General features: G+C 60.2%; 1 protein-coding gene across 2 annotated transcripts; it reads right to left on the bottom strand.

Moving 5' to 3' along the window:
* Positions 1-883: 883 nt before the first annotated feature.
* Positions 884-5,904, bottom strand: FGF17 (fibroblast growth factor 17). Of its 2 annotated transcripts, none has more exons than XM_055300555.1 (5): positions 5,870-5,904; positions 5,653-5,689; positions 2,562-2,739; positions 2,217-2,323; positions 884-1,177 (listed from the first exon to the last, which is right to left on the bottom strand). In XM_055300555.1, exons 1-5 carry the CDS (start codon positions 5,902-5,904, stop codon positions 884-886), a joined length of 651 nt encoding a protein of 216 aa, XP_055156530.1. The 2 variants fall into 2 exon arrangements, with proteins under 2 accessions (XP_055156530.1, XP_055156531.1); XM_055300556.1 differs by having other exon boundaries at positions 2,562-2,706.
* Positions 5,905-10,612: the final 4,708 nt, after the last annotated feature.

Raw genomic sequence — 10,612 nt, 5'->3', positions numbered from 1 at the left:
CCCCCGCCCGGCCCGCGGGCTCGGGTCTGCGTCGCCCCAACAGGTAGCACGGGACGCGCCGCGCAGCCAGGAAACCGGAGCCCGCGCGGAGGGAGGGGCCGCCAGCCTCGGCGGCGCAGGTGCGGGGCCTGCCCGGGCCTTCCCGGGCCTTCCCGGGCCACCCACGCCCGCGTGCCCCGGCGCCCCGCGCTCGCCGCCCCTGCACCTGCCGGGCGCGCCCGGGCCCCGCGCCCCCGGGGAGGCAGCTCCTGCGCGCGGCTTGGATCCCTCCACTCCGCCGTCAGATGACCCGTTTGCAGGAAAATGGTTTTATTCTGGGGCTCGAAGTTGGGGATGGGGGTGCAGGCCTGGGTGGTGGAATGTGAAAAATGACCATCCCTCTTTTTTTTTTTTCCCTCTCTCTCTCTTCCCTTTTTCTTTTCTTTTCTTTTCTTTTTTTTTTCCTGAAACGCACGCACAGATAAGTCCCTTCCTACAGTCTGGCCAGGAGGGATTTGGAGGCTGGGGGCAGACTGAGGAAGACTCCGCAGGCAGGGTTTAAAGAGGGCCCCCTCCAGACGGCGTGTGCCAAGGCCCGGAATCTGCTGCCCCGTCCACCTGCTTCGGGGAGCCCGAGTCCCGGTCCCGCTACAGCTCCTGGCCCCGGGGGTCTGCCCCAACCTCCACCCCCCCAGTCGGGTCTGGGGCGGCTGCCCTGAGGCCCCAGCCCTGGTCTGTGACAGTCCCGCCCCATCCAGCTTGAGGCCTCTCTGCTGCTCCTTGGTCCTCAGGGTCCCCCTTGGGGGGCTCCGGTTCCCTTCCCTCCACCCCAGCCTAGTCTTGGGATTAGGAAGGGAAGGGGATGGGAAGGCTGGTGAGGGGCCGCTGCCCCTTGTGTCCCTGACTACGTCAGGGGCTGTGGCCTCCGCGTGCGCTTGGTCCGGCGGGTGGGGGCCGAGCCCACGAACTCGAACTGCTTCTGCCTCTCGGCGTGGTTGGGGAAGGGCAGCTGGCCCTGGTAAAGGCGCTTGATGAAGTGGGCCTCTCGCTGGTTCTGGCGGCTGCGAGACGCCTGGCGTGGCCGGCCCTGCCTCGTGAAGGCCATGAACCAGCCCTCGTGCCGAGCATTCTGGAAGGCGGTGTAGTTGTTCTCCAGCACGATCTCCGTGAACACGCAGTCCTTGCTCTTCCCACTGGGCTGTGGTGGGGGAAGGGGGGGCAGTTTGTCCACCCGGCCTGTCTGGCTCATCTGCCTTTTGGACCCGTTTTGTAGGACCAAGGAGGGAGTGACAGGAGCTGTAGGCCCAGGTGAGATGGCCTGGTAAGAAGGGCACCCCTTTTGAAGAGGCCAAGGTGCGAGAAAGGAGCAAGCTTTGCGTGGAGTCAGATCTGAACTTGAATGCGGGCTTTGGCAGTATTTAGCTATGCTGAGCCTGGCTCCTGGGACGTGGCATCAAGACCAAGGTTATTCTGCAGCTCAGTGCCCACCCCGTGGGCACTCGGGCCACAGGAATGCTCCTCAATATGGGCAAATGGTACTGCTGGGTGCAGGGAAAGGAGGCAACAGTCTTTGATGAAGAGGCAAATGTGTACAGAATAGAGACTGTCAGGAGCCACACAGCCCCCCGTTTGACCCTATCGATAACCTTGACACTATGTCCATTTTCATAGATGAGAAGACTGAGGCTTGACCAAAACTAGCAAATATTTGGTGAGAACAGCCAGAATCGGAAGCCAGGATTGACAAATGCTAAAGGAAATGGGACTCTCTCTACACGACAGGGCCGGCCCTGCCACTGCGGAGTGGTCACACTAGCGGGAGGTTACGCGAGTGGGCAGTTAGTGTACGTTGTCCTGGTGGGGGATCCTGTGGACCCAGTGACCTCGGGGGAGCTTGTGGCCTCCTCTAGATGCACACTTGCAGCCCTGATCAGCAGTTAACCCTCAGCACAGGGGGCTGCAGTATCACGGAGGTGCTACAGTGCTGACTCGTTGATGTTGGGGGGCATACCCCATAAATCAGAGCCAAAGAGCCTCATGGATCAGTAAGTGCCCTCAGAGGACTTCTAGACCCACTGGGACTCATTTAAATGGAGAAAACAGAGAGTGGCTGAGTGTTGGGGGGTGAGGAGAAGCAGTCCTGGTTTGGGCCCAGTAGAGGAGAGTGGGGTGCTGTGGGGCACGCAGTGAGATCTATTCATTCAGCCACTGCCCCCCCTTTTGCTCCCAGGTCTCACCTTTCCAATGAGCTTGCCCCTCTTGTTCATACAGATGTATTTCTCACTCTCAGCACCCTTGATGCGCACACGGCTTCCAAACGTGTCCGTCTCCACTATGAGTTTGGCTATGATGGGGGAGGGGGAGAGAGACCTCTGTCCATCGGGGATGCCGGCTCAGGGTTGTGGCAGGGCCCCCCCCGCCCCCCGCAACCTCTGAACTTGGGTGGGGGGCACCGGGAGGCCCTCCTCCAAGAAGCCTCTCCCTGCTCTCCCACTCGGCCCTGCCCTGGCCCAGGATCTGGGGATGGACCAGGTTAGGCTGGCCGGTGGTGTGAGTGGCCTCTGGTGAGGGCTGGGTCTCACCAAACTTGTTGCCGTCCTCCGCGGTGGCAGAGATGCGACGCCCGGTGACCTGCACGTGCTTGCCACTGGTCCGGCTGTAGAGCTGGTACTCACGGATCTGCCGCCGGCTCAGCTGGTCGGTCATGGCGCCCTGGTCCCTCACGTACTGGTTAAAATTAGGAGACGGGTGATTCTCCCCCTTTGCGGTTACCAAGGGAAAAATAGTGTCAATTTGCTTTGGGTGACACCACCACGGGGCCATCCAGGGGAGAGGGCTGTGGAGGTGAGTGTAACGGAGGAGGCCATTTGTCCTGGGAAGCAGAGGTGCAGGGGAAGGGTATCTATGGCCATGATCTTCCCAGGCCAGTGGGTGAGCCAGTCATGATCTCTTGGCTCTCCATCTGCCCAGGCTTGGGGGACACTTGGTGGTCAAGTGTAGACCTGGAATTGTGACTCTGGTTGCTGGAAGGAACCTTCATAGTTATGGTACCCAATTTCTGTGTTCTATGGAGGAGGTGCCCTGGGTGACCCAGCTAATTAGAGACAGAAGCCCTGTTGTGCCTCTAGGATTGGAGCTTGTCTCTTCTCCAGAACTCCAGGGTCTTGACTCCATTCGCCAGGACAACCGGATTTCTCCTTCATCCTCCCCACTGGCCTTGAAGGATCCCATGCCTGGCATAGGTGCAAACACGTGCACACATGCACAAACACACATGCACACACAGCAGCTGACCTGTTAGGCTTACCGGGGAGCATTATGGGGAGCATTGTTTGGGTTCCTGCAAGTTTCCCCCCCACCTCCTGGGTATTTCTTTTCAGCACTAACTGTGGAATCCTGAGCTCCTGCCTGGCTTCCCCCTGCCCCTCAATTCTGGGTACTCAGGGCCCTCAGAGAAGCCCGTCCCCCTTTCACTGTTCCTCCCTGGTCTAGGAGTCAGGGAGGTTGAGGCTGCACAGCAAGAGGAGCCATCAGCAGTGGCCCCGTGGGCGCCAGCCTGTGCCACAATGTAACAGAGGCTCATGGCCAGTCGGGGCGATGCTGTTGCCCCCTCCATGCTCTCCCGGTTCCGCCCACACGTGGTGCAAAGCCAGGACGAGTACCTTCTCCGGCCAGTCTCTCCTTCCCTATCTACAACACTGAGTGGGAGAAAAACAGACCACTTCCTGTCCTCTCTCTCCAGTAAGGTGCAGACCAGATGACATTTCTCAGCTGCTTGTGACAGCTTCAACCCTACACTAAACTGTCTCTCTGTCCACTGGATCCTGCTGGCCAGACTCCCTCTGTCCCACGTCACTAAGGCCACCTTTATCCCAGGCCCAGTCACAGCCACCTAGGCGACCTGGGCCCAGATCAGCATCTGTTAGAGGCCACTCTTTTGTGGAGGGAGGAGCAGGAGCAGGAAGGATCAGCTTTGAGGAAGGGGGTGGTGAGTGCTTGGCTCCAGGCTGACCCTGTAACCTGCTCAGGGTTAACCCTTCGTGTGTGTCACTGCTCATTTCCGACTCCAGAGAGGCCATAGGCTGGAGTGGCCGCCAGGACCCCCACCTATGAGAGCAGGGTCTGGAGCCTCAGAGCAGCAAAGTGTGCCCCGCACCCCATCCTGGAAAAACCTGAGGCAGGCATTTGGGGTGGGGGCCTGCCTCCCTACCAGTGGGTGGGGTCTGGCTGGCCCCGGACCCTCCGTGGGGTCGGCCTGGCCCCAGCCCCCCAGCCTCCTGGCCCAGGTTCAGGCCCTCCGCCCCTCTTGGCGGGCAGCCTCCTTCTGGCTGTCTGTTCCAGGTCAGGAGCAGGGAGGGCCCCCCTGAAGCCCCCTCCTCTCCTTGTCCCCCTTCAGGCCCTGCACAAAAGCAGCCCCACGCCCCCCCCACAGCCCACAGCCCACAAGTCGCTCTCCCCGCGGGACCTGGCCTGTCCCTTTCATGTTCCCGCTGCGGGGGCACCTCCCCTTCCACTGCTGCAGACAGCTGCTTGTCAGACGGCCCCTCAAGCATGGCTATGGTCCGGCCTGCCGGCCCCCCCTCCAGGGGGGGCGAGGGGGCACTTCAAGGGGGAAAGGACAGCTTTGCCACCTTCCCTGAGTCCTGAATGGGGCCTCAGCCAGGCCATAAACGCCCCGGCCAGCCTCACCATTGTGCTAATTCCCCTTCCAGAACAGGTTGGGCCCACCCCCGGCCCCCTCCCGGCCAGGCTGGGGGCTTTCTTCTTGCTCTCCCTGGATGTGTGAAGCAAAAGGCCTGGAACGGGGGGCTAGAGCAAAAGGGGGAAGGGGGGGGAGTTGTCTCTCTCTCTCCCACCCCCCCACTGCTTCAAAGGCAGCCCCTTTCCTTCTCCCAGAGAAAAGGCATTTACCTTCAAAAAAAGTCCCCACTGGATATGAAGAGAAGCGGGCCTCTGGCCTGGGAAAGCCAAGCGATCTCTCCCCAGAGCGGTTCTGGACGAGTGCATTTTAATAGCTGCACTTTTATGGAGGATCACAAAAAGGGACCGAGCCTCGCACAGGGGGCTGAGGCTTGGGGTGGGGGTATGTGTGCATGGGGGGCTGACACGGGGTGGGGGGAGCATGAAGATGCAAACCCTGAATCTTGTCCCAAACAAACCTCTCTGGGCTTGACCTCAATGCCCTGTAGGTAAGGAGTCACCTCGCCCGGGCTGGGCATCTGACTGCCCACGCAATCCCCAGCACGGTGACTCCCCGGGGACATCCTTGTTGTAGGGACTGGGGTAGCCAGTGGACACACAAGTGGTTTTCAGGGACCTCCAAGTATAAGCCTCACCTGAGCCAGAGCCTCGGCCCTGTACCTCCCACTCCAGACTCCATGCATTTAGCTTTTGGGGGAACCCATGTGGCGGGATGGAGAGAGAAGCAGAGACCCCAGGACAAGTAGGGAGGGTCATGGAGGAAGGATAGTCAGTCAACCCCCAAACCTGCCTTAGCCCCTTCTTCTGGCCTCCAAAGGCTGACACCATTCCCGCCCTCCACCTCAAAAACCATCTGGGTCCAGGGAGAGGCCAGAACCTGGCTCTGTCGGCCCAAAGGAGACTTACCCCCGCCCCAGCTGGGTGGGGTGGGAGAGATGGGGGGGAAGCTAGTGAGGTGGGGCGCCCGCCTACCTGGGTTTGACAGCAGAGAATCAGTAGCTGCAGGCACCTGTGTGGGAAGACAAGGCAGGCGCTGGTGTGGGTGCCAGCAGTCAGCCCAGGGCGAGCACCCAGTCACCACCACCCCCCGCACTCCCCCACCCCTCCGTGTGGGAGTCCCGGTAAGATTAGGTCTGCCCCAGGCTGGAAATGGCAACAGAACTTCGGCCCAGAGAGGCAGCGCACTTACAGAGTGAGGTTGGGCAGCAGGCGGGTGGCTCCCATCGCCGGAGAGATTTCTTGGGGAGGTTGCCCCCCTGCCCCCAAACTCAGGAGCAGATATGGGCAGTTCCCCAGGGGCAGAGTCCCAGAGAAGCCAAGGTCTCTTCAAGCCACAGGTTTTCAGGGGGGAGAGGAGGAGAGAGAGGGGAGGAGGAGGAGGAGAGAAGGGAGGGGAGGAGGAGTGGGGGAGGAGGGCGTAATTGGGAGACTGAGGTGTGAGGTGTCCACCTTCCCGGCCAGTGAGCCGGCAAAGCAGCCGCTGGCGGGGGCTCCCCGAGCACAGGGGATGGAGCTGCTGGCTAAGGAGGCTGCCCCTGTGGTCTCCCAGGTTTTTCCTGACCCTCAGACCTGGACTGGAGGGCCCCTCCTCCCCTCCCAGGGCCAGCTTCTCATGCCCTCAGGTCTGATGCCCCACCTCCCCAAGTGGGAGCCAGGTAGCATTCCGGGGCCAGGGGTTGCTGAGTCTGGCTCTGGGGGTGGAAATTCCCAGAAGCAGCCTTAAAAGGAGGAGCCTCCCTCCAGGGGGCAGGCGGTGGGCTTGGCTAGGAGCGCCTGCTTCCACTGCCTCTGTCACCCCTTGCCCCCCCCTCTGCTGTCTGGCCACCGGGATGGAGGTGTTAAGGCTGTCCCGACTGGCAGCAAATAGTGGGTGCAACAGGTTGGGGGCCAGGGATGGGGGACAAGGTGCAGGTAGGGCTGTGGAGGGACCCCGAGGAATCCAGAAAGCTGGCCTGCCGTCTCAGAAAAGACAGACTGGCGCACTGGCACCAACTACTTGTCTCTGGGCCCGGGACCTTTTTCTCTGAGAGATGCCTCCTCATGTCGGAGGACGGCAGGAGATAACTGCACCTAGCAGACGTCAAAGGCGTCCTATGTCCTGGGCCTCACTCACCATATGCCGCCCGGGCAGCAGCCACCCCCTGGGCCTCCACCCCAGCCTGGCGGCAGCAGCAGCTGCCTGGAATGAAGTGCCCACCGGCCTCTTCACAGGACCCCTGGTCCTACCCTGCCGGTATTACCCCATTCGACAGAGAAGGAAACTGAGGCACGGGGGTATGTAGTTTGCTCAGAATGACACAGCTAGTGAATGGTAGGTAGATCTAGGTTCCTAAAGTCAGTGCTCTTTCTAATCCACGTGGGTCTCTCTGGAGCCTGTCTGCTGCTGCATGCCCTCCAGGCTGCAATCACCAAGGTCCTGGAAGCTGGTGACCAGGAACTCTAACTGTTCCTTCCCCACAGAAGGTGGGTGATGGTGACTGTAGAAGCGAGCTTGTGCTTCTGGGTTTGGGGGGGGGGATCTCTGAGGGAAGCCCCCCCCCGTAGGGAAGGAGAGCTCACACATCAGCTCTGGGCTCCCCGGAGGTCTAAGTGCCCCCAGGATGGAGAGAGAAGGGGAAATGCTGGTTGTGGATGTATTTACCTAAAGAGATGAGCAGGAGGGCGAAACTCTCACCTCCAAGCCTCCTTCTCACCTTCCTGAGCTACGTCAATCCACAAAATTGTCTGCCACCCCTCCCCCCCCACAGACCAGTCCCAAGGCCACCTCCTGGCCACCTCCAGCTGTCCAGCCCCAGCACCTGGCTCCCAGCTCCGCCCCAGCGCCCTGCAGGGACTCAAGGCCCTGTTGAGCCTGCACTGGCCTGGGGGTGTAGTGGTAGCCCTGTCCCTGGGGGAGTCCAGGGTTGGTTGGAACCATACTGGAATCATAGTGTCAGAACCAGAAGGGGTCTTAGACATTCTGCATCTGGTCCAGCCTCCTCACCCACTGGTGAGGCCCAGGGGGGTCTCGCAGCTAGTGAGTGAGTGGCCCGACTCGGACAAGCTACCAGGTGCCCAGACTCCCAGGCCAGTGCTCATCATTTTCTGAGCATGCTCCAGCCTGAGCTCCTTCTCTGCTTTCGCCCTGACTGATGCTCCCGATCATTTCCATTTTCCACATTTGTTCCCTTTGGGGCCCAATTTAAACTCTGTCTCTTCTGCGGAAGCTCCTGAATCTACGTCTCTGCTGTGGCTGGTGCTTGCTCCAGCTCTGTCTCCTGGGGAGCCTGTGACCTCCCCCACGTCTCACCAGCTGCTAGCTCCCAGGTGGGGGACTCAGGGCAACCCCCTCCGGCCCTCAGTCCTGGGATGACAGGTGAGAGAGCAAGTGCTGGAAGGACAGTTCAGGCTTGGAGTTTGGGGTGGGCGGGTGAGCTGGGGGATGGAATTAAATCAAGAGTCAGGTGTGGGGAGTGCCACCTAGTGCGCTGTCTGGGCTCCAGTCCTCTGCCCTCTGAGACTGACTGCCTGGTTCCTGTCAGTGGGGGAGGGGCTTGTTGTCACTGGCCAGCCCCCCAGCCCGGCCTGGGTCTCCATGGTAACAGATGCCAGCAGTCAAGCTTGGCCTTGGGGCTCAGCCAGGGGCCTGTGCCAGGGGGCTCTGGGGCATGGCTGGGTAGCCAGTTTCATGGTGCGACATCTGCTCCTTGTCCCTTCCCATTTGTGCACCTGCAGGCCTGGCTTTCTGACTCAGCTTGCTCCTTTACCCCTATGGGAAGGCCAGTGCTGGGCTCCAAGAGGCGAGGCAGCATGGAGAGTGTTCCATGGATTTTTCTCCCCATCCCCAGGTCCTGTCCTCTCCGGGCTGCGTGACCCACCGCAAGTCCCTTCACTTCTCTGGTGTCAGCTTTCTAATTTATAAAAACAAAATGGCCATTACTGATGCTGTCAAAACTGCCACCACCACAAGCATCAACTGAGGTGGACGCTCCCTGAAAAGTATCAAGTGCCAAAAGAGTGGGGGCAAGGGGCCTAGACCCCCTTATGTGGTCCAGATTCGGTTTATCTCAACTTTGACCCACTCTCTCCCTTGACTAGAGGGAGCTGGGAGGCAGAAGGGTCGGGTTCATTAACATTTATGGGGGGAGGTGGCAGGAGGTGGTAAGGGAAGTGAGAAGTAGCCTGGGTTGCCTTGGTTAATCCTCACCCCCCAGTGCCAAGTTCAACACCCCCCAGCTGAGGCGTCTCACGCCTGCTCCTTCTAACAGCCCAGCTGGTGCAGACACAGAGCCCACAGAAACCACCTGCAGACCTGCCACTTGTCACCACCTGCTTCGACCCCAGCCCACCCTTTTCCTGTCGAAAAACAGAAGGGCTGGGGCTGGGCCTGGGGCTTGGGCAGGGCAGAGGGGCCCTTACAATACGGGGAGGACCCTCCATCCTTGCTGTGTGATCCCTACTGCCTGCCAGCACTTGGAGATTAAATCAGCTGGTTAGCTGTTGTGGACCCCGAGCCGAGCCGAGCCGGGTCTGCTGGGTGGAGGCAAAGGGAAGTGCCCCCCCCCCCCCCCGCGAATCCCTGCTTCGCTAGAGCTGGCTGGGGCCCAGCTGCCCGGGGGACGTCATGCCCACTCCTGCTTTCCGCTTCTGAGATGTCCTACCTCTCTGGCTGCTGTGCGGTTCAAGACCAGAGCTGGTGGTGGAGCCTGGCTCTTCCACTAGCTGTGCGGCCTTGGGGGCAAGTTGTTTTGCCCCCCTGTGCCTCACTTTCCAGGCCTGAGAAACCAGGTTACTGTAGTGAGGCACTCGGAGCAGCACCTCACTCCCAACACCTTATTACTAGAATCATGGCAGCTTCCTTTTTGTTCAGGCCTCCAAGCCTGCGCTTTCCTCAGGCCCTTTGCACTCTTGGCTTCTGCTCCTACGAGGGTCCTTCTGGCAGCTACTCACGAGGCCTGCCGCCCCCTTCTCGGCACTCTTCTCCTTTGAGGGACTTCCTCTGATCTCAACAGTACTTCTCCAGCCTGGAAGGGAGCCTGTTTCGCTTCCTCCAAAGCACTGGGCAGTAACTGACATTTTATTGGTGGCTTTGGTTCCCACTAGACTGTACATGACTTGATGTGAGGGATTTGTCTACCCTGTGTCACGAGGCCATGGTGAACACCTGCTGCCCACCTGGAGCCAGATGTGAACTGACGTCCCCTGTCACTATCTGGGCGACCCGAGGTCAGTGGCTCATTCTCATTTGTCAGAGGGGGTGCGCAATGCCTACACCTGTCTCCCGGGGTGTAGAAAGTGAGCAACAAGAATGGTAGCCCTACCCTCCTCCATCTCTCTGGCATGAAGAGAAGCTGAAGCTGAGCAGGAGCACTTGGGCCTGGCTGCTGACCTGCCTGTGCAGGCATCAAAGAGCTCCAACACTCTGGGGACCCTGCCTAGGGATCCTGGAGAGAGGCAGGGCCATCTCCCCAATGGCCCACTTTAGGTTTGGCCAGTGGGAGTGTGGGGGAGGGCCAGGGAGAAACCCAGCAGGGACCCTGCAAGTATAACCTCAAGTGGGGGCTCTGTGTGTCCTGATGGGTGAACCAGGCTCCAGGCCTGGGAGAGGGCAGGAGGCCAGAGCCACGCAATGGGTCATTCACCCCCTTGCCTATCCCCCACTGCTTTCCCTGAACACTTTGGTGAACCCTGTTCCCGTGGCTCCCAGAGCTGCCCTGGGAGAGCCCTAGCATGGGAGTCCACCTCCTGTAAGAGGCCCTCTACAGCCTCTGAAAAGCCTGCCTCACCTGCCCTGTCTGGGAGGGTTTCCTTGAAAGAACAGGCCTCTGGGCTCCTGCCTGACACAGATCTTCACACAAATGAGCAGGAGCTCAGCCTGAACAGGATGCAAGCCTGGAGAGCAGAACTAGCATCGTGCCTCTGAGGTTCCAGGAGACGTTCTGTGGACTTGACG

This window comes from Nyctereutes procyonoides, unplaced genomic scaffold (genome assembly GCF_905146905.1).
Source record: "Nyctereutes procyonoides isolate TBG_1078 unplaced genomic scaffold, NYPRO_anot_genome, whole genome shotgun sequence".
NCBI lineage: Eukaryota > Metazoa > Chordata > Mammalia > Carnivora > Canidae > Nyctereutes > Nyctereutes procyonoides.
Note: the sequence above shows the minus strand (reverse complement) of the source record. Positions and strands in the feature narration are given on the sequence as shown.